This window comes from Papio anubis, chromosome 8 (assembly GCF_008728515.1).
Source record: "Papio anubis isolate 15944 chromosome 8, Panubis1.0, whole genome shotgun sequence".
NCBI classification, from domain to species: Eukaryota; Metazoa; Chordata; class Mammalia; order Primates; family Cercopithecidae; genus Papio; species Papio anubis.
The window spans coordinates 98,682,203-98,704,845 of record NC_044983.1 but is presented as its reverse complement, the minus strand read 5'-3'; the positions used below and the strand labels follow the sequence as shown (position 1 = coordinate 98,704,845).

The window sequence follows — 22,643 nt, the reverse complement described above, 5'->3', positions numbered from 1 at the left end:
CTTAGCAAAACAACAGGCTCACTAAAGTCTAAAGGGGCCCTTAAATGTTTTCAGTTACACTTCACTGGGCAAATACTGTTAAAGTGGTTATAAAAGTCTCGAGTAAATTCTTTGAGAATGCCAATGGACTACTGTATAGGAAAGTGGTGCAAATTTTGTTACTTATTTTCATGAATGTGATCAATCTCAGGCAAATCACCTTCTTTAAAAAATGTAAAGTGGAGCCTGGAATACAAGAGAATAAAAAGCAGGAATTTACATTATTTCCGTAATGGAAAACTTGTTATTTTAAAACTATTTCTTGTGAGGGACCATTAGAAAATTTAAATCATTTCTCCAAAAGAGATTTCCTTTGGAAATTAGACAAATGTACATATTAACTGATTGATACTACAAAGGAATTGATCTAGAATCAATTATTTTTTTAATGTAAACCTTAGAACTTGAAAAACTACAATTCTGGGAAAGCTATATATTCAGGTACATATTCAATAAATATGAATGAACGAACACATGACAAATATATAACCTAGAGTAATAAAGTTTCATTTTACATGCCACGTTCTTGGGGAAAGGAAATAATCACAACAGTCTTCCCGTGGAATACTAAGGAATGGGCTAGGAACCTTGTGCTTCTCAGCAGAGCCTCCCAGGAGAAATATCCTTTCTCTTCACATACAGGCCTGCCCTTATTCTGCAGATTCAAAAGAAGGAGTCAAGGGACTTTTCCTGCTACTGCAATGCAACATCATGAAGGAAGGTTTCTACCTTTAAAACACAACAGTAGTCATTATACACGCAACTGGCTTGGAACACTTCTCAGTATTTATTTCATTTTATATGATTAATATCTTACTTTCAGAATAGCTACAGTTATTTTCAGATAGTCTTTCCTGAAAAACAAACAGGTTAATCTCACTAAACATTTTCTTTCTTTGTGTATGGACATACAAGGGTAGAGAATATGGAAGAAAGGTGAAAGCAGGAAGGGACTGGACTCTTCGAAAAGCAGGAAAATAAAAATGCTTAAAAGCTACTATGCAACAGAAATAGATATTTTCCTTAAAAGTCTGTCTATCCAGTTTTTCTCCATTTATTTTTAACTGAATAGAGACATTCTAACAGCACATATTAACAGGTGGAAAGGAAAGTGTTTTTTTTTGTTTTTTTTTTTTTTTGGCTCACTTCCCTTTAGACTGTTTAAAAGGGGAATGACCACTTGCTGTTCCAAACACAATATGTGACCTGGCAAAAGCCTAGACCTCAATGAAGGCAATTGAAATAGAAAAATACAACATTCTTGTTTCCATTTTCCCTACATCAGTCTTAGCTCTTTCGGGATGAAATCAGTCTCTCAAGGGACCTCAATCTCACAATATGTGAAACAATGCTCTAGATATGAAACAAAAGGAACACAATGGAAAAGCAGCAGCCATTTGTTTTTCCACTTGGGAGAGTTAGACTGTACATCCTTTTCATTACAAAGCCCAGTTACTATGCAGAATTGTAAATTAACTCTTTGTAATACAAATGATTTCAGGTTCACATAATAAAATAAGGAAAAAACTGAAGTCCCTAATTTTAAGCAATCTCCGAAACAAAATTAAAGAACCAACATATCCCAGTGAGATCCTTTTTGTTTGTGATAAATTTTACTTAAAAAAATTTATGCGGAAAGTAACATAAAACTCAGGTAATGTATTAACATAAGAATGCACATAATGTCCACTTATTACATTCTACAGTATCCTTAAAACATTTTCAAATACTTTAAACCAAGGTTCAGCAAACTGTAGCTCCTGGTTCAAATATAGCCCACTGCCTGTTTTTGTAAATAAAGTTTTATTGAACACTGCCTGTTTTTGTAAATAAAGTTTTATTGAAACACAGCTACACTCATTTGTTGGCATATTTCTGTGACTGCTTCTGTGCTACAATTTCAAAGTTGAATAGCTGTGACAGAGACTGTATGGTCTGGAAAACCAAAATAATTTTGTCTTTTACAGTAAAAATCTGCAATCCAAACTTCTAAACCAGTGGGTCTTGAACTTTAACACTCATAAGAAACACCTGGGCAGCTTGTGAAACCACAGCTGGGCTCCATCTTCAGCGATCATGATTCAGTAGGTTGGGGTAGCAGTCTGTGAACTTGCATTTCGAACAAGCTCACAAGCTGCTGGTCTATGAACTAAAGTTTAAGAACCATTGCTCTAAACCATCTCATATAATCACAGATTAAAAATGACCATAAATGCTTACATTCTATAGAACAGGTTAGCTGTTACAAAATGAAAACTAGGAACAAAAAAGGAATGAGATAGATCTCTTGACTTATATGGGATTCTTGGTGGCTAACAGAGTACAATTCATTGCCATAGCCATCAGGCAATTCTTCAGCCCCTCATCCTAACACTAATACACAGTGAATCCTGGAAATTCAATAGGAACCAGCAGAAACTAAAGGCAATTGGGTTGGAGGTGTAAAACCTAAACTGATCTTTAGAGAAGCTATAAAACACATTTTTAGTAAAAGCCAAGTTACAAGCAGCTATACTTTAGTACTCAATTGGAATATACACTTAAGGACTAAAGTACAATGTTTGGAAAAAAAAAAAAAAAAAAAGACGCATATAGCTTATAATCCAACGGTCCAATCAAAAGTTGAATTCCTTTACTTCATATAAATAACTAGAAATGGTTAAAAATCAAATTCTTTAAACAAATTCTAATGAGTATGTGTAGAGCTAATGTGGGAAGCAAAACAGAGGATGTCAACTGATAAATTTCATTAAAGCTAGGCTCAGACAGGATGAAAAAGAATGGTATGTAAACCACCTAAAAATATTAGTATGTCTTTGATTTGGACACTATAGATGATAGAAGTGGAAGGTAAAGATTTGGAGGGAAAATTCCCTTTGCTGACTTACTGGGACATAAAATCCTACCTTTTTCTTTATTTAGCTTCTATGGAGCCTCTACCATGCTCAGAGGCATTGTACTTAGTATTAGGGATAGAAATGGAAAAAAAACAAAACAAACCCACCATCCCTACCTTCAACTAACTCTCAATCTAGAGACATGTAGATCACTGTAAAACAGCATGATAAGTATAAGAACAAATGTACATTATAAGTACTGTAAGGGTGTAGAGTGGGCTGATTAAATATGCTCAGGAGAAAGGTGAAAGAAGGGTTCACTAAAAACAGTTATTGCTTTAACTGAGACCTGAAGGAACTGAGCAGGTGAAGAAAGCTAGGTAGACAGACAGCTCACCAGAGGATACAGTGTGTGTAAAGATACAGAGGTGATGGAGAGTAATATGGATTTGAATTCTCCAAACAGGTCAGTTGGCTAAAGCAGTGTGTGCAATGTGGGATGGTACAAGATGGGAGACTAGACAAGAAGCCAGAGTCTCACATGAAGGGCCTGGGGTGCTCAAGAATCAGGTCTTTATTTCCCCAGCTTTAGGGAAAATGATGAAGGATTTTAACCCTAAAGTGGACTGCACAAATTTGAATTATAGTAAAATCACTGTGGCACCACTAGAGAGACTGAAGATTAGGGAGTTAACTTTTGCTTTGTTTTTGTTGTTATTGTTTTCATTTTGTTTTGGTGAGTTAAAGTCTCACTCTGTTGCCCAGACTGGAGTGCAATGGAACGATCATAGCTCACTGCAGCCTCCAACTCTTGGGCTTAAGTGATCCTCCCACCTCAGCCTCCAGAGTAGATGGGACTACAGGTGTGTGACACAGATTTTATTTTTGCTCTAATAAGACTTTGTATTCAAGGCACTTGTAAGAAGGAAAAAGACAGAGCTAAACAGAGGTAAAACAATCACCCAGTTTAATTTTTATATAAATGAAGTTTGCAAAGAAGTAGCAAAGTGTGAAATTTACACATTGCATTCTAAAGCATAAGAAATATTATCTTGTTTATCCAATAAGGACAAGAGCCTTAAAAAAAAAACAGTTAAAGATGACATTATGGTCCATGTAGACAGAGAAGACTATCAGATTGGAGTGCCTGAACCTTGGACAAATCATAACTTTTCTGGGTTTCAGTTTTTTCATCTGTATAATGAAGGGTTCAGGGGTTCTTTACCTGAGCTATAAGTATATTTCAATATAATTTGTTTTCTTTGTAATCCTACCCATTTTATTTATTTAAATATTAAAACTTATTCTGAGAAGGGGTTAATGGCACAAAAAAGGCTAAGAAGCTCTGTATGATCTTTAGGGTCACTTACAACTCTCAAATTATAGGATTTTGGACATTCAAATACAGGAACTAAAAGAGAATACTATTGTATAAGGAAAAATAGGAATGGGGTGGTAGGAAAAACACAACAGTATAGACTAAAAAATTACATATAGGGATTAAAAGCCTGACCCAGGTTGACAATATTTTTGCCTTTTCATTTCTCTTTCCTTTCTTCTGTAGACTTAGGTTAACGCTGGTATTGTGACTGCTTGAGGGCTTTCTTCTTGTGTATCCTTAAACTTACTGAAGTATGATTTATAGCAAAAAAAAAAAAAAAAAAAAAAAAACTTCATTAGCAAAGGCTATGAGAAAAGTTACTTACATGTGGAAAATTATATAATGAAGAGATTGGTAGTGTTAGCAATCACATAAAAGAGGTAAGAACCAAAAGCCTTCTTGATAATATCCAGGCACAAAAACCACTTGGGAAAGAAGCTAGGTAAATTAAAAAGTACCTTTTTTTTTTTTGAAAGTAAAAAAAATTGGTTCTACATGTGTAGAACAAAGCTAGTTGCTACTATCTTATCATTATAGGCATTTAATAGCAGGGATGTATCTCTCGAGTCTAGATGATATCAATTTATAAGGTCACTGCTAGCATTCAAACTTAAAATGGTCGGCCAGGTGCAGTGGCTCACGCCTGTAATCTTAGCACTTTGGGATGCTGAGGCAGGACGGATCACTTGAGCCTAGGAGTACAAGACCAGCCTGGGCAACATAGTGAGACCCCATCTCTAAAAGAAAAAACAAAAACCTTAAAATGTATGTAGTTATCACATACAAAGGAAATCAGATTAAAAAAATTTAGGAACACTATCAAAACATGAACACTACAAAACATCAGAGAAAAAGTGAATGAATGAAGTAATTATTGCTTCACAGTATTCTCACTATATACTTTATACACTTTATATTGAATCAGACTGAACCATCAAAATGGTTCTGATTAATGAAAGTCTCAGTGCATCATTTGTTCAGTGTTCAAAAGGACATCTTGCATCGGTTTGGAAAAAAAACACTGAAAGATAACAATAATACAATCTGTATTATCCTTTTAAATAACATCTACTTAGTATTTATAAGCTTTCCTATTCCAGACATGAGTCCACAATGAGGCAGTCAGACGACTATTCAATTGAACAACAATAGAAAACTTTCAAAGCTGCAAAATCAAATCTAATCAATTTTAAAAATAGTATATATATTAAATTTGTAGGGATTTCCTCTCTTAGCAACAATCTGAGGGAAAAAAGCCTTTACTATTCTCAGTTTTTCTGGAGAAAAACTACAAAAACAATACATGTGTCCAGTTCCCTTCAGGAGACTTAACAACCTAACAAATCTGCATGGGAAGGCAGGTTCCTGTCTGTACAGGTAGCTTTCTTCCCACACTCCCTAGTAATTTGCATATCTCTAAACTAGAGACAGGTAACTAAGGCACCTAAGGCAATCTTTAGTGTCACTGTACTCCTCCCAAGTGATTTCTTTTAACAAGTATCTTATAAAGAACATATATGTTCTATGCTTAGAAAACTAAGTCACTTTTCAGAGACTTTGTGATAACCTTAAAATACAGTCTACAGCAACAAAATATTCTGATAATTTATTTATTTCAGAAAAACTGTACCAAGTGAATATTACAACTACTTACAAAAACATGTAGATTTCTTCACTTTTAGTCCAGGCAATAAATATTACATGTTCACTGAATTAGAAAAATATTCAGAATTCACATTTAGAGGAACTATCATACTTGATTCAGGAAAGCAAAATATTTTCCAGGTACAGGTATTTGGAAATCATTTGTCACCATACTTCATTATATAAAATGAACCCTATTTAAATGAGTCTACTAAACCGGGCCGCAAATGTACATAAAACATAAGTCAGTAGAGGGATTTAATTTTCAAAAGGACTTTTCAAAACACGACTTGTACACAACTTGAAGAAATCGGCTGTGTTTAAAAATAAGTCACATTACTAGTTTCTAGAACAGAGCATAAACTACTTTTCAATAAAGGTAGGAAGCACTACTCACCTCCATTTCCACGGCGGCAATACTCTGGTCATAATGACCCATCAGATTAGGGAAAAATGTCATGTTGTAGGCCATTTTCATACATCTGGGAACAGTAATTGGTTCACAGGTGAAGAGACTGTGCCCTCTTATGAGGGGCAGAAAAATACACGTCAACAAAAATGTAAACATTTCCATTTTCTTCAAATTCCTGATTTTACCACATGGCTTGGATGAATCACTCTTTGCATCCTCAGAAGATCCCCATCCAAAGATAAAATATTCAAATTCCTCATTTCACGATTTGACTCATTTTCAGGAAAACCTGAAAATGGGTCAACTACTGTAAAAACAAACAAGAGGGTGTATCAGCAATATTTGTCATAAACTCAAATGTGGAGTCAAAGTGCAGAGTTAAGATTTTCATCCCAGGTAACAAACACTGGAAAAACAACGGAAAATTCTGTCCTAGCGAGATACTCTTCCACCTGCCTTAGCATGGAATGCATCATTTGCTAAGGAAGCTGCACCTCTAGGAAACCGATGCTAGGAGGTTGCTGCTGTATGGAACACAGGGTTAAAAGGGGGAATGGCAAGAGTAAGATGGAGGAAAAAAGGAACGCTGGTGATTCGGAGTAAATCATAAAAGATTAATATAAGCATACAATCTAAGGGCCCCTGTTGGAAAGCTTATTAAGTACAAGAAAACTAAGGCCCTGGGAAATTCCTTAAGACCCAAAGAGTTCTTAAACTTGTAAAAGACTCTAAAGAGTCAATTTTTGTAGCAGTCTTAGTTTTCTCGTTTTTCAAAAGGCCAACTAGAGGGAGACTTTTAGGATTCCTCCAGCGGAGGAGCAACATTGCAGTTTTCACTGGCTAGGAGGGTGCAGCGCTGCCGTCGAAAGGAAAGTGCGCAAATCCGTCCCGCGGGAAGGGCGAAGGCAGTCCCCTGGGGGAGGAAGGCTGTGGGCCCCGGATTACGAATTACCCGCGCCCCAACACACACTGATGGCCGGTCTGCCAGCGCCCCACACCCGGGCACCTGCCCCAGGCCTAGAGCCAGACAGCGCGTTCCTGGCCTGCGCGGTGCCGCCGGGCCCCGGCACAGCCAGCCTTTCAGAGCCGGCTCCCGTTTCCGAGGAAACTCGGGTGCGGGCCGTCCCGCCACCGCCTCCCCAGCACCTGCGGCTCCCGGCGCGCCTCACCCAGCCGCGGCCCCTCGCGCCCCTCGAGGCCCGCCCCGCTTTCCCCGGCACCCGCCCGGCCCCTGCCCAGTCCCGGCCGTGGGAGCCCCACCTCGGGCAGCGGTCGAAGGCCGCTCTCCCTTCCCGTCCCCGTCTAGCCCACCGTCCCCCCAGCGACCTGAGACGGCTCCGGGGAGCGTCCGGGACTGGAGCTGCCTCGAGAGCCGCACAGGGAGCGAGAGCTGAGCGATCCCGCGAGACTGCGCCGCCAGGTCGGGCGGGCAGGTCCGGGCTCGCGGCGGCGGCGGCGGCGGCGGTGGCGGTGGGACTGGCCCTGCGCCCGGGCACCGCCTGAGCTGCGCCGCCCGGCCTGACTCCGCGGCCCGCCAGGACCCGGCCCCGGTGAACGCGCTCGGGGTGCCGAGGTCCGGCTGTGGGCCCGGGAAGCCCCCTCCACCTTGCCGTCTGTTACTGCCCCCGAGGCACAAGGCTGAGCCCCATCTCGCTATCCGGGTCCGGAGGGGTTCACTTTATAAGGCTTTTTTTGAAGCTCTTGGCGCTCCCTCTAAAAGAACCCACTTCCTTGCGGATTTCAGGAGCCAAGAATCCTTAAACGGGGCCAATTTGCTCTGTAAAGTCAGTTGCCCAGTGACCTGAGTTCGAAAGGAGATACTTCCTGGACAACTGCTATAAAAACAACAACAACAAATCCTTTTATTAATTCGGGGAGTCTGGTCACCAACTGTATGCTCAGGTAGCAGTGGGATTCCAGCCCTGGCGGGTCCTACAGTTTTATTGATACAAACCCTAATAGGAAGTTGAACTGCCGTAGAAATCAACCTAGTTTGGGGTACCAACACTGTCATAGATGTTAGATAAATTACCCTAATCTTTCAGGGACATAGTTTCCTCACAATATGGGAATGACAATAGTTGTAGTGATGGTTAACGTTAATTGAGCCCTGGCTGTAAGTCAAATAGTGCCAAGTTCGTTACAAGTGTTTACACCTATCCTGTAAGACCCTCCTATGAAACAGAATTGTATGAGAAGCAAATGAACTTGTAGAAGTACTTTGAAAAATGCAAAGTAACTTGTAAATGGAGGCTATTCTTGTCAGATAAATCATCCTGTTGCAGAAAAGGAATGTCATATTGCCATACTTAGAAGGACAACACTGAACAACCAGAGTAAGAGTTTTGAAATCTGTGGGTGAAAGGCTTGAACTTGGAAAGGGGAATTCCTCCCCAGTTTTATCAAAAGCTTAAGACTGATGTTGGGAGACAGGTAGTGATGAAGAAATATTAACATCATTGAAAGCTGGATAGATGATGTATTGCAGAGTAAATTTCTATGTAGGAAGAGTATTTCCACCTAAATTTCTAAGTTTCTACATCGGAAGACTCTTTCTCTCCAATTTCTACGAACTTAATGAATCTTTGTGATCAGGCTCTAGTGACTACTAGGCAGTGAAGTATCGCTAAAAGTAGTAATTACCAGGCAGTGAGGTATCACTAAAAGTATCATTTAAAAACAATACTTTTAAAAGTATTTTAAAACGATACTTTTTAAAGTATCATTTACAAACGACACTTTTAAAGTATCATTTGAAAACGATACTTTTGTAATTCAAGTGAATACTTGTTCCATGATTTGGAAGGAAAAATTGTAGTAAGTTGATTTATACAGAAATAAAGCCTGTTTTATTTTTAATTGTATTTAATTATATAGTGAGCAATGATTAACTGGAATTATTAATTTTTTTTGTCAGGATGGATTTGGAATACTTAGGCAATCATCTATATCGTTGCTTGTCTTTCACTGTACAAATTTCATCCCAATGGTACGAGATTAAGAACACAAACTTTGGAGTTCAAAACCCCTGGGTTCAAAACCTAGCTCCAGCACTTACTTGCTGTGTGAACTTGAGCAAATTATTCAGATCCTCTTTAGTTTCTTCATCTGTAAATAACTATCTGACAGTTTTCCTCATTTTCCTTCTCTTTCTCTTTGCATTGTTCCTCTGGGCTGATGCTAGGGGACAGTGGTGACCAAAAGTAGAAGAAACAGACTTTTACTTTTGAAGGCTAATTTTGCAAGGTACAGAATTATAGGTTAGTAGTTTTTTTCTCTCAACAGTTTTACTCCACCTCTCTTCTTGTCTACATGGTTTCTGAGAAGTTGGATGTCATTCTTTATTTTTATTCCTCTATAGGTAAGTTCCACATCATTAAGTATGATGTTACCTTAGGGTTTTTGTAGATGTTCTTTAGCAAGTGAGGAAGTTCCCCACTCTGTCCCTAGTTTGCTGAAAGTTTTTATCATGAAAATGTGTTGGATTTTGTCAAATGCATTTTCTGCATCTATTGATGTGATCATGTGATTTTTCTTCTTTAGTCTATTCATATGGTAGATTACATGAATGAATTTTCAAATATTGGACCAGCCTTTCATACCTGGGATAAATCTTGGTTATGCTGTACAATTCTTTTTATGCATTGCTGGATTCTACTAGCTAATATTTTGTTGAGGATTTTTACATCTTTGTTCTAGAGATGTATTGGTTTATAGTTTTCTTTGCTAGTAATGTTTTTGTCTGGTTTTGGTATTAGGGCAATGCTGCTAGGAAGTATTCCCTCTGTTTCTATCTTCTGGAAGAGATTTTAGAGAGGTGGTCTAACATTGTTGGTGACTGACATTAATTTGGGGTAATTTTCAGTCACTATTGCTTCAAATATTTCTTCTGTTCCTTTCTCTATTTCTTCTCCTTCTGGTATTCCTGTTACACATATGTTATATTTTTGTAGTTGTTTCACAGTTCTTGGATATTGTTTCTTTAAGTCTTTTTTTCCCTTTATTTTTCAATTTTGGAAGTTTCCATTGACGTATCCTCAAGCTCAGAGATTCTTTTCTCAACCATGTCCAATCTATTAATGAATCCATCAAAGGCATTCTTCATTTCTGTTATAGAACTTTATATCTCTAGCAATTCTTATTTATTCTTCCTTAAAAATTTCATTTCTGCTTACATTAACCATCTGTTCTTTCAAGTTGTCTACATTTACCTTTACAGCCCTTAATATATTAATCAGTTATTTGAAGTTCCTGGTCTGATAATTCCAATATCTCTGCCATATGTGAGTCTAGTTCTGATAATTGCTTTGTCTCTTCAAACTGTGTTTTTTGCTCTATAGCGTGCCGTGTAATTTTTAGTTGAAAGCTGGACATGATGTACTGGGTGAAAGGCACTGGAATAAATGGGCTTTAGTGATGTGGTGTTAAGATGTGGGAGGAGGGAAAGCATTCCATAGACCTATGATTAGATCTCAGTCTTAGTGAGCCTGTGTCCCTAGGCTGGGAACTTCACAAGTGCTTCTTAGTTTTTATCCCCCTTCTTGGGTGGGACAGGATGTCTAGAGGGGGCTGGGTATTTGCCATCTACCAGCTTGGTTAGACTCTGCTAAAACTAATAGGTTAGGCTCTGGTAAAGTAGTTTCTCTTGAGGACAGGCCTTGTTGAAAAGAGCAGAATATTTTGACATATTTCAAAATGGTTACTTTAAACCTTTCCCTGTTGGATGTAGGAGGTGATTTTTCTTTGATTTTCACTGACAGAACCTGGAAGAACTCCTGGAGGTAAAACTTATGAAAGTGTGGGTGTGCCCTCCAAAGACTAGCCCCCCACCCCTTTTGTGTATATGTGTGTGTGTGTGTGTGTGTGTATATGTGTGTGTGTGAGTCTCACTCTGTTGCCAGGCTGGAGTGCAGTAGTGCGATCTTTACTCACTGCAACCTCCGCCTCCCAGGTTCAAATGATTCTCCTTCCTCAGCTTCCCAAGTAGCTGGGATTATAGGTGCACACCACCATGCCCAGCTAATATTTGTATTTTTAGTAGAGACAGAGTTTCCTCATACTGGTCAGGATAGTCTCAATCTCCTAACCTTGCGATCTGCCTGCCTAGGCCTCTCAGAGTGCTGGGATTACAGGTGTGAGCCACCGTGCCTGGCTAACCCCCTGAAGTTTTAAACTCTTAGTCTTGACCACACTGAGCCTCTAGCAATTCATCAGTTACAGTTCTGGTCTTCTTACCCTGTACTCGTGGCCCTGGAGGTTTCTGCTGGTGGGTTGCTGCTCTAATAAATTATGATTCTCTGTATCTGCCTGTTTGTCTCTCCAGCTTTGGAGGCAGCGGCTTGCTCTGTGTCCCCACTTCTCTGCTAGATCTAGGAAGAGTTGTTGATTTTCAGTTTGTTCAACTTTCTACTTTTTGTTAGGACGGATTAACAGCTAAGCTCCTTACATGCCACACTACAAACCTTAATATCTCATTTAAAAAAATAGGTATAACTTTAAGAATTTTATTGATAATTCCAGTTGCTACTGCCTTAGCAGAGCAAAGTATCTCCAAGTTAAAATCAAGTTGAAAATCCCAAGAGCTGCAATAATTCAGGAAAATTATGTAATTTGGCATTAGTATTCATAGAATACTGACTATGAAAATTTTGATTATGACAATATAATTAAGGGATTTTGCTAAAATGAAGAGAAGAAAGTAAATATCACAGGGGTAAATATGTAATTTGTAAACTGTGTAAATTTTTATTTACTTACCCAAACATCTCCAGCCTATCACCAGACTATGCAAACACGTGCAATAATAATTGAATTGATCTATTTTTGATATTTTGCCTACTCATTAAAACATAGCTTTACACATTAAAAACATTTCTGTCTTTATAAAGGTACGTTTTTTCAAAGTAGGAGGATAGAACATATTTCAAGTAGCAGTTTGTTAGTTTGATATATGAGTTTTAGCTATGTAGACATAAAGCATGGTATCCTCCTTTGTACTCCTGCCTGGTCCCTATACACATACTAGGGGATAGGCCTGCTTGTGGCCACTGACCTGATGCTGAGACATTAGTAGTTTGAGGAACAAATAGCAGTAGAGGGACCCCAGCTGGAGGAGGCTGGGTTGAGCAGAGGCATTGAAGAGTACAGAAGCATAAAGGGACTTGGGAGGAAGCAGTTAGAACTTCCAGTGGTATGAACCCCTTCCCTCATGAAGTTCTCTCCCAAATACTTCTTTCCCTAACCCTTAAAAGCTCTACCATGGCTTCACTCCCTCCAAGTAGCATTGTGAATTTGATCATGCACTGACTTAATTTATTAAGGAAGTCTATGCACACGACGTAGAGGATAGTTTCTATTTAAAAACTAACTTTCACTTGAAATACATTCCCTGTCACTCCCTACTCTAAAAGCTAATTGCTGCAGTGTTTGTAGCATAGCAATTAACCTTTGGGTTGTGTCCGTTATGGTTGTGTCTATTATGGTTGGCCAGAAATAATAGACCTTCTAATTACTACCTCCGGTATTACTGGAAAAATAAAATTTTCAGTGCAGTAGTAACATGACACTGCAGGAAAGAGCCACATATTTTAATGACAGTTTGATGTATAAGACTGCCTCTTTAGAGCTCTGGTATAGTCATTGCAAATAAAGAGATTCATAATGCTAAAGAAAAACAGCCTCAGCTCTACTAATGCTTTGAGTTACATTTTGTGCCTGTGAGTTTGCCCTGCTGAGTTTGTTTTTAGTGGATTCAAACCTACCATCTGGTCATTTTAAATATTTAATATGTTATCCTTTTTTTTTTAAAACCAAAGCAGCCAGGTTAAGTCGAATATTAGAAATAGTATTTTCCCTTTATAAAGCTTGTAGCATCTAGAAAAGGGCTTCTTGCCCCAATTTAGTAATTTAGACAATAACTAAATTAATTTTCTTTGATGTACAGAACCAACTTTATACCAATTATGGATCATGGGCTGCTAATAACTCTGATTTTAAAAATTACATTAAAAACAAATGGATTAGAATAATTAATATTGTTAAAATGTCCATAGTACCCAAAGCAATCTGTAGATTTGATGCAATTTATATCAAAATTTCAATGGCATTTTTCAAAGAAAAAGAAAAAATAATCCTAGAAGTCATACGGAACCACAAAAGACCCTGGATAGTGAAAGCAATCTTGAGAAAGAGGAACAAAACTAGAGGCATCACACTGTCTGATTTCAAACTGTATTACAAAGCTACAGTAATCAAACCAGTATGATGCTGGTATAAAAACAGACCAATGGAACAGTAGAGAGAGCCCAGAAATAAGCCTATATATATATACAATCAGCTAATCTTTGACAAGGGCACCAAGAATGTACAATGGGGAAAAGATAGTTTCTTCAATAAATGATGTTGAAAAAACTAGATATCCACATGCCAAAAAATGAAAGTGGGCCCTTTTCTTATACAATGTAAAAAAAAAATTAACTTGAAATGGATTAAAGACTTAAATATAAGAGCCAACACTGTAAAACTCCTAGAAGAAAACATAAGGGAACGGCTCCTTGACATTGGTCTTGGCAATAATTTTTTTTGATATGACATCAAAAGCACAGGCAACAAAAGCAAAATTTCCTAAGTAGAACTACATCAAACTAAAAAGCTTCTGCACAGCAAAGAAAATAATCAATAGAATGGAAAGGCAATCCTATGGATTGGGAAAAAGTATTTGCAAACTACATATCTGATAAGGATTTAACATCTAAAATATCTAAGGAATCCATACAACTTAATAGCAAAAAATACAAAACAAACAAACAAACAAAAAACAAAATCAAACCAACCAAAGAACAAATAACTAAAAAATAGGCAAAAGACCTGAATAGATGTTTTACCAAGTAAAACATTCAAATAGCTAGTAAGTGTATGAGAAGATGCTCAACATCACTAATCATCAGGGAAATGCAAATCAAAACCACAATGAGATACATCTTATACCTCTTAGGATGGCTATTATCAACATGATGAGATAAATATTGGCAAGAGTATGGACAAGAGGGAAACTTGGCACACTACTGGTGGGAATGTAAATTAGTGGAGGAACACCTCATTTGATTGCACTTTGCTTTATTGCGCTTCGTAGACACTGTGCTTTTTGCAAACAGAAGATTTCTGGAAACCCTGCTTGGAGCAAGTCATTGGTGCCATTTTCCCAGTGATCTGTGCTCAGTTCACGTCTCTGTGTCACATTTTTTAATTCTTACAATATTTCAAACTTTTTTATTTTTATCATATCTGTTATGATGATCTGTGATCAGTGATCTTTGATATTACTATTTAATTGTTTGGGAGCACTGTGAACCATGCCCGTAGAAGATGGCGAACTTATTTGAAAAATGTTGAGTATGTTCTGACTGCTCCACCAACCGACTGTTTTCCCCATCTCTCTCCCTCTCCTTGGACCTCCCTGCTCCCAGAGGCACAATAATATTGAAATTAGGCCAATTAATAATCCTACAGTGGCCTCTAAATGTTCAAGTGACAGGAAGAGTCACATATCTCTCACTTTGAGTCAAAAGCTGGAAATGATTAAGCTTAGTGAAGAAGGCACACTGAAAGCTGAGACAGGCTGAGAGGTAGGCCTCCTGTGCCAAACAGTTAGCAAAGTTGTGATACAAAGGAAAAGTTATTGAAGGAAATTAAAAGTGCTACTCTAGTGAACACACAAATGATAGTAAAGCAAAACAGCCCTATTGCTCATATGGACAAAGTTTGAATGGTCTGGATAGAAGATCAAACCAGTCATAACCTTCCCTTAAGCAAAAGCCTAGTCCAGAACAAGGTTCTAACTCACTTCAATTCTATGAAGGCGGAAAGAGGTGAGGAAGCTGCAGAGCTAGAAGAGGTTGGTTCATGAGGTTTAAGGAAAGAAGCCGTCTCCATAACATAAAAGTGAAAGGTGAAGCAGCAAGTTCTAATGGAGAAACTGCAGTAAATTATCCAGAATATCTAAGATCATTGATGAAGGTGGCTACGCTAAATAACAGATTTTCAATGTAGACTAAATAGCCTTATGCTGGAAGAAGATGCCATCTAAGACTTTCATAGCTAGGGAGAAGATGTCAATACCTGCTTCAAAGCTTTTAAGGATAGAATGACTCTCTTGTTAAAGGCTAATGCAGCTGGTGGCTTTAAGATGAAGCCAATTCTTATTTACCATTCCAAAAACCCCAAGGCCCTTAAGAATTATGCTAAATCGGCCGGGCACGGTGGCTCACGCCTGTAATCCCAGCACTCTGGGAGTCTGAGGCAGTCAGATTACAAGGTCAGGAGTTCGAGACCAGCCTGACCAATATAATGAAACCCCATCTCTACTAAAAATACAAAAACTAGCCCGGCATGGTGGTGCACGCCTGTAGTCCCAGCTTCTCGGGAGGCTGAGGCAGGAGAATCACTTGAACCTGGAGGTGGAGGTTGTTGTGAGCTGAGATTGTGCAACTGCACTCCAACCTGGACAACAACAAGACGCCGTCTCAAAAAAAAAAAAAAAAAAAAAAGCTAAATCCACTCTGCCTGTGCTCAATAAATGAAACAACAAGGTTTGGATGACAGCACTTCTGTTTACAGCATGGCTTACTGAGTATTTTAAGCCGACTCTTGAGACCTATTGTTCAAAAAAAAAAGATTTATTTTAAAATATTACTGCTCATTGAGAATACATCTGGTCACCCAAGAGCTCTGATGGAAATATACAAGGAGATTAATGTTTTCATGCCTGCTAGCACAACATCTATTCTGCAGCCCATGGATCAAGGAGTAATTCTGACTTTCAAATCTTATTATTTAAGAAACAAATTTCATAAGGCTATAGCTGCCAGAGAGAGTGATTCATCTGATAGAGCTGGGCAAAGTAAATTGAAACCTTCTGGAAAGGATTCACCATTCTAGATGCTATGAAGAACATTCATAATTCATGGGAGGTCAAAATATCAACATAGAGGCTGGGCACAGTGGCTCACGTCTGTAATCCTGCACTTTGGGAGGCTGAGGTGGTCAGATTGCTTGGGCCCAGGAGTTCAAGACCAGCCTGGGCAACATGGCAAAACCCCATCTCTGCAAAAAGTACAAAAAATTAGCCAAACATGGTGGCGCATGCTTGTAGTCCCAGCTACTTGGGTGGCTGAGGCAGGAGGATGGCTTGGGCCTGGGAAGTTGAGGCTGCAGTGAACCGAGATTGTGCCACTGCACTCCAGCTTGGGCAACAGAGCAAAACCCTGTCAAAAAAAAAAAAAAAAAAAACATGAATGAGAGTTTGGAAAAAGTTGATTGCAACCCTCATGGATGACCTTTGAGGTGTTCAAAATTCAAGTGGAAGAAACTGCAGATGTGGCAGAAATTGCAAGAGAACTAGAATTAAAAGTGGAGCCTGAAGATGTGACTGAATTGCTGCCATCCCATGATCAAACTTTAATGAATAAAGAGTTGCTTTTTATAGATGAGCAAAGAAAGTGGTTTCTTGAAGTGGAATCTACTCCTGGTGAAGATGTGAATATTGTTGAAATGATAGCAAAGGATTTAGAATATTATGTAACTTAGTTGATAAACCAGCAGCACAGTTGAAGAGGATTGACTCCAATTTTGAAGGAAGTTCTGTGGGTAAAATGATATCAAACAGCATCATCTGCTTCAGAGAAATCTTTTGTGCAAGGAAGAGTCAATCAATAAGGTACAGTTCATTGTTGTCTTATTTTAAGAAATTGCTACAGCTGCTGCAACCTTCACCAACCATCACCCTGATCAGTCAGCAGCCATCAACACCAAGGCAAGACCGTCCACCAGCGAAAAGATTATGACTCACTAAAGGCTCAGATGATTGTTAGCATTTTTTAGCAATAAGATATTTTACATTGTTTTTTAGACATAATGCTGTCACACACTTAATAGGCTACAGTATAGTGTGAACTGGGAAACTAAATATGCACTGGGAAACCAAATAATTATGTGACTGACTTTGTTGCAAAATTTATAGTGGTGATCTGGAACCAAACCTGAAATATCTCCTAGGTATGCCTGTATGCCAGATGGAAAACAGTATGGAGGTTCCTCAAAAAATTAAAAATAGAACTACCGTATAATCCAGCAATCATGCTTATGGTTATATATCCAACAGAACTGAAGTCAGTATGTTGAAAAGATATATGCATGTCCATGTTCATTGTAGCATTATTCACAATAGCCAAGATATAGAAACTACTTAAGCATTTGTTGGTGGATGAATGGATGAAGAAAATATGATGTAAGTATACAATGAAATATAATTCAGCCATAAAAGAAGGAAATCCTGCCATTTGCAACAACACAGATGAACCTGGAGGACATAATGAAATAAGCCAGACACAGAAAGACAAATACTGTAAGAACTCACTTATATGTGGAATCTAAAAAAGTCAAAATCACAGAAGCAGCAAGTAGAAAGGTGGTGGCTGGGGGGGGGGAGATAGGGGAAATGGGAAGATGTTCGTCAAAGGAGAAAAAAAATCATCTTATGATGAATAAGTTCTGGGTCAGGTGCGGTGACTCACACCTGTAATCCCAGCACTTTGGGAGGCCGAGGCGGGTGGATCACGAGGTCAGGAGATTGAGGCCATCCTGGCTAACATGGTGAAACCCTGTCTCTACTAAAAATACAAAAAATTAGCCAGGCATTGTGGCAGGCACCTGTAGTCCCAGCTACTCGGGAGGCTGAGGCAGGAGAATCGCTTGAACCTGGGAGGCAGAGGTTGCAGTTAGCCGAGATGCTAAGATCTACTTTGCTAAGAAAGTAGATCTTAAGTGTCTCACCACACACACACACACATACACATACCACAAAATGGTAACTATGTAAGGTGATGAATGTGTTAATTAACTTGATTGTGGTCATCATTTCACAATGTTTATGTATATCAAATTATCACATTGTATGTCTTGAATATACACAATTTTTATTTGCCAATTCTACCTTAATAAAGCTAGGGAAGAAGAAATACAAAAAATAAGCACAATGGGATAAGTATGTATCATAGGTTGATAAGTGAAGGAAAACATGGAGTTAAATTTTTAGAGAAAGTGGAATTAAAGAAATATGACTATATTTCAGTTCAATAGAACAGATTTTATAGAGGAGGTGGGCTTTGGGGAGCTACTTGAATATAAAATTATTGAGAGATTTGGTGTTTCCAACATGGTATGTGGACGGGGAGATGGTTTAGAGGCAGAAATGGGATAATTTAATACAAAGGATCTTGTATGTTTTCACCTGAAGGCAGATGTACTATTAATAATGAAGCTTAAGCATCAGGGACCTTTCCAAGGCTCTATCTAATTTGATATTATGGAGTCTTACATTCTTTTTCTTTAAAAAGTCTCAAAATTGTATAAGCTTTAAGAACCTCACAATTAAAATTCACTCTTCTTGAATGGGGGAAAATAATATAGTGGAGACCAGGGAAGTTGGGTAATTCAGATGAGTTTTGAGGCAGTTAAAACATCTAGAAGAGTTTCATTGATTTCTCCTTTGAAAGGGAGAATGGTGGAAGAGGAAGTTGCTGGCATATATATTTTTTGAATAATAAACCTTGTATTACTAGTTAACTTTTGTATGCATAAATTTGACAAAACTTAAAACTTTTTATTTGTTTATTTATTTGTGGGGAGATGGAACCCTGAGCAGCCCATGTACATGCAAGATCTTTATTGCAGAGATCTTCAAACCAGGTAAACCCTGCCAGCTTTTGTCCCTCCACTCCTTCCTCCAATCCGGAGATCCTTGCTGCCAAAGGAAGAATTTGTGGGAAGAGGAAACTCTTCTCTCTCGTTGCCTGGCCTGGCCCTCCACCTTCTCCATTAATGATGAGGAATTTCTTTTCATCAAACGGTCCTCTTCATTATCCTCTTTCCCTGGGTTGGATTTTCCCCCACACTGCCATGTCTGAAAGTAGAATTGAGTTATCCTCAAGGCGGATTCAGCCTCCAAGTAACTCCACCAATGAACAACTTAATTCACAAGAAAAACATGGGTTAGTCTTGACTCTTTTTAAATGTAATTTTGGATGACCACTTTTATTTTTAATTTTAAAGCATGGCCCTAACTAAAATGATTATACTTTTGCTCAAATTGAATGGATTATAATCTTAAAGATATTATTCAAAAGAAAGAGATGATTTAAACAAGAATCTTATTAATAAAACATTTCTATCTTAGTAAGAACTCTGGATAGAATAAATGTTGTCTTTAATTTGATTAACAAATTCATCGTAACATAAATGACAATAAGAGAATTACATGGGACGTTTAACAACTAGAGACATCTGAGATTGTAAAAGCCATTCTGTGGTCTTACTACAGTTATAAGACAAACTGAAAGTTTGTCTTCCTACATAAAATTTTCTTTAGTTAAAAAAACACACACACAATTGACAGGTCTAGGCTTGAGTTGGGTGAGACTGGGATATAATGAGAGGGACAGAGATAGAGAGGGGAGATAAAATATATATTTCCAAGCAAGTATAAGAAACTATTAACTTTGGGTCCCTTATGGCTGCATGGAATAAGTGGGAGTCTGATGTGGAAAGGAGACTGTTGCCTCTCTTTCACATCAATCATGCATGACTTTTATAAAAACACTTTGGAGGAAAATAGGAAAATTTCACAGTATAGTATACACACAAGAGCAAAAGGCAAAAATGAAATAAATACACAAAGGTAAAAACAACAATGATATACCATACAGAGTTATTAAAATGGTCAAAATCCAAAGCAGTGACAACACCAAATGCTGACAAGAATGTACAGCAACAGGAACTCTCAATCTTTGCTGGTGGGGATGCAAAATCATGTAGTCACTCTGGAAGACAGTTTGGTCATTTCGTATAAAACTAGACATACTCTCAACATGTGATCCAGCAATTACACACCTTGGTATTTACCCAAAGGTGTAGAAAATTTATGTTGACGCTAAAACCTGTACATGGATGTTTATAGCAGCTGTGTTTGTAATTGTCAAAACTTGGAGGTAACCAAGATGTCCTTCAGTAGGTGGATGGATAAACTGTGGTACATCCAGAAAATGGAATCCTATTCAGCACTAGAAAGATGGGCTATCAAGCCATGAAAAGACATGAAGGAACCTTAAATGTATATTCCTAAGAGATATAAGCTAATCGGAAAAGTCAAAATACTACAGCATGATTGCAACTACGTAGCATTCTGAAAATATGGAAAACTATGCACAGGTGAAACTACGCAGACAGTAAAAAGATTGGGCCGGGTGTGGAGGCTCACGCCTGTAATCCCAGCACTTTGGGAGGCCAAGGCGGGTGGATCACCTGAGACTGAGGCTGGGAGTTCCAGACCAGCCTGACAAACATTGAGAAACCCCGTCTCTACTAAAAATACAAAATTAGCCGGCCGTGGTGGTGCATACCTGTGATCCCAGCTACTCAGGAGGCTGAGGCAGGAGAATAGCTTGAACCCGGGAGGCAGAGATTGCGGCGAGCCGATTGCGCCATTGCGCTCCAGCCTGGGCAACAGAGCAAAACTCTGTCTCAAAAAAAAAAAAAAAAAAAAAAGTTTGGTGGTTGCCAGGGGTTAGGAGGGAAAGAAGAATAAATAAGCAGAGCATAAAGGATTTGGGGGCAGTGAAACTACTCTGTAAGATACCTAATGGCAGATGCATGTCATTGTGCATGTGTCAAAACCCACAGAATATAAAACATCAAGAGTGAACACAAACTACAGACTTCGGGTGATAATGATGTATCAATGTAGGTGCATGGATTATAACAAATGTACCATCTGGTGGGGGATGTTCATAGTCGGGGAGGCTGTGCATGTTTGAGGGCAGGGGGCGATATGGGAAATCTCTGTATTTTCTGCTGTTTTGCTGTGAACCTAAAGCTTCTCAAAAAAATACAGTTGAAAAGGAGAGAAGAGGAGAGAGGAGGGGAGGAGGGGACAGGAAGGATTCCATGAAAACTTCCCAGAACAAGACTGACATCTTGCTTTTGAGAGTCTGGTGGTTAAAGGGTGGAAGGAGTTGGGGGCTCCTATCTGGACCTTAAAAAGGCATGGGCAAGAGGAAGTTGAAATTACCAGAGTTTCCTAAAACATTAGTTACATAGTGGGTGAAATAAAAGCAAGGTCTGTGCAGACACACAGGCATTGACACTACTCTGCCTAAAGGCAGTGGTCAAATCCCTAGCAGTGGGCGGGGGGTGGGGATGGGGGTCCTAGGGGATTCCCACTGCCCCACATTAATTAACAATTACTAAGCTGTACTCTGTGTGTGTGTGTTAGGGGTGGGGAGAACTGCACCAGGGCCCCAAGAGGTATCTCAGAAAAAACCCACAATGGCAGGGAAATAAATGATACTGCCTCCTCTAATGGGGAAATTAGATAAGGCAGAAGAAATTTCTAGAAAAGTGTATATATCTTGGTCATGTTTCATCCAGTTTTGGAAATGGAATTTCCATTTAAGATATCTCAAAACAGAGAGCTATATACTACCAGACTTTGCAGAAAATGTTGGAATAGACACATTCCTTGGCTTTTTTCCTGTTGGGCTGGTTTAACTGTAGTTGAAATGTTGGCAGTCCATTGTATTCAATAAGAAAAACAGGGGTTTAAGACATTTTGTAATTATCTTGAGCTTCAGGGAGACTATATCTAGGAGAAAAAAAAAAAAAAACCTGACCCATCTTGGATGTCAGGCATGATTATTAAACCTGCTTTTTTAACATTTTATTTAGCATTTGATTCCCTGCTTAAGACTTTTGCATAAGCTTGTCTCGTATGTTTCTTAAACCTGATTTACACACATTTCCAATTGTGAATAGAATGGAAACTCTCATACTGGAGAACTAATTCTCTTTTGGAAAAGGAGTGTTTCTTCTACTTGCTCCCATGTTTTTGGTAATGAGTCTTTTTTTTTTTTTTTTGAGACAGAATCTTGCTCTGTCGCCCAAGCTGGAGGGCAATGGCGCGATCTTGGCTCACTGCAAGCTCCACTTCTGGGTTCACGCCATTCTCCTGCCTCAGCCTCCCAAGTAGCTGGGACTGCAAGCCCGCCACACGCCCGGCTAATTTTTCTTTTCTTTTTTTTTTTTTTTTTTTGAGGCCCAGGTCTTGCTCTGTCGCCCGGGGCTGGAGGAGTGCAGTGGCCGAATCTCAGCTCACCTGCAAGCTCCGCCTCCCAGGTTTTACATGCATTCTCCTGCCTCAGCCCCTCCCAAGTAGCTGGGACTACAGGCGCCCGCCACCTCGCCCGGCTAGTTTTTGTATTTTTTAGTAGAGGCCGAGGTT

General features: G+C 38.8%; 1 protein-coding gene and 1 long non-coding RNA gene across 4 annotated transcripts in view; one reads left to right on the top strand and one right to left on the bottom strand.

Annotated features, from left to right (window-relative positions):
- FZD6 (frizzled class receptor 6) overlaps positions 1 to 7,731 on the bottom strand; it is a 33,809-nt gene extending 26,078 nt beyond the window's left edge. The window contains exons 1-2 of one of the 2 annotated variants that reach the window (XM_003918824.2): positions 7,574 to 7,731; positions 6,299 to 6,620 (exon numbers count right to left, since the gene is read on the bottom strand). In XM_003918824.2, the coding sequence (XP_003918873.1) occupies positions 6,299 to 6,475 (177 nt within the window). In that variant the 5' untranslated portion in view covers positions 6,476 to 6,620; positions 7,574 to 7,731. The remainder of the gene's footprint in view (positions 1 to 6,298; positions 6,621 to 7,573) is intronic. The other variant, XM_017954621.2, reaches the window with a different exon arrangement.
- A 1-nt stretch (position 7,732) lies between these two features.
- The window catches only part of LOC103881229, a 32,782-nt gene continuing 17,871 nt past the window's right edge, over positions 7,733 to 22,643 (top strand). For both annotated transcript variants that reach the window (XR_001898948.3, XR_001898947.3), the window contains exon 1: positions 7,733 to 8,215. This is a non-coding gene — a long non-coding RNA (uncharacterized LOC103881229). The remainder of the gene's footprint in view (positions 8,216 to 22,643) is intronic.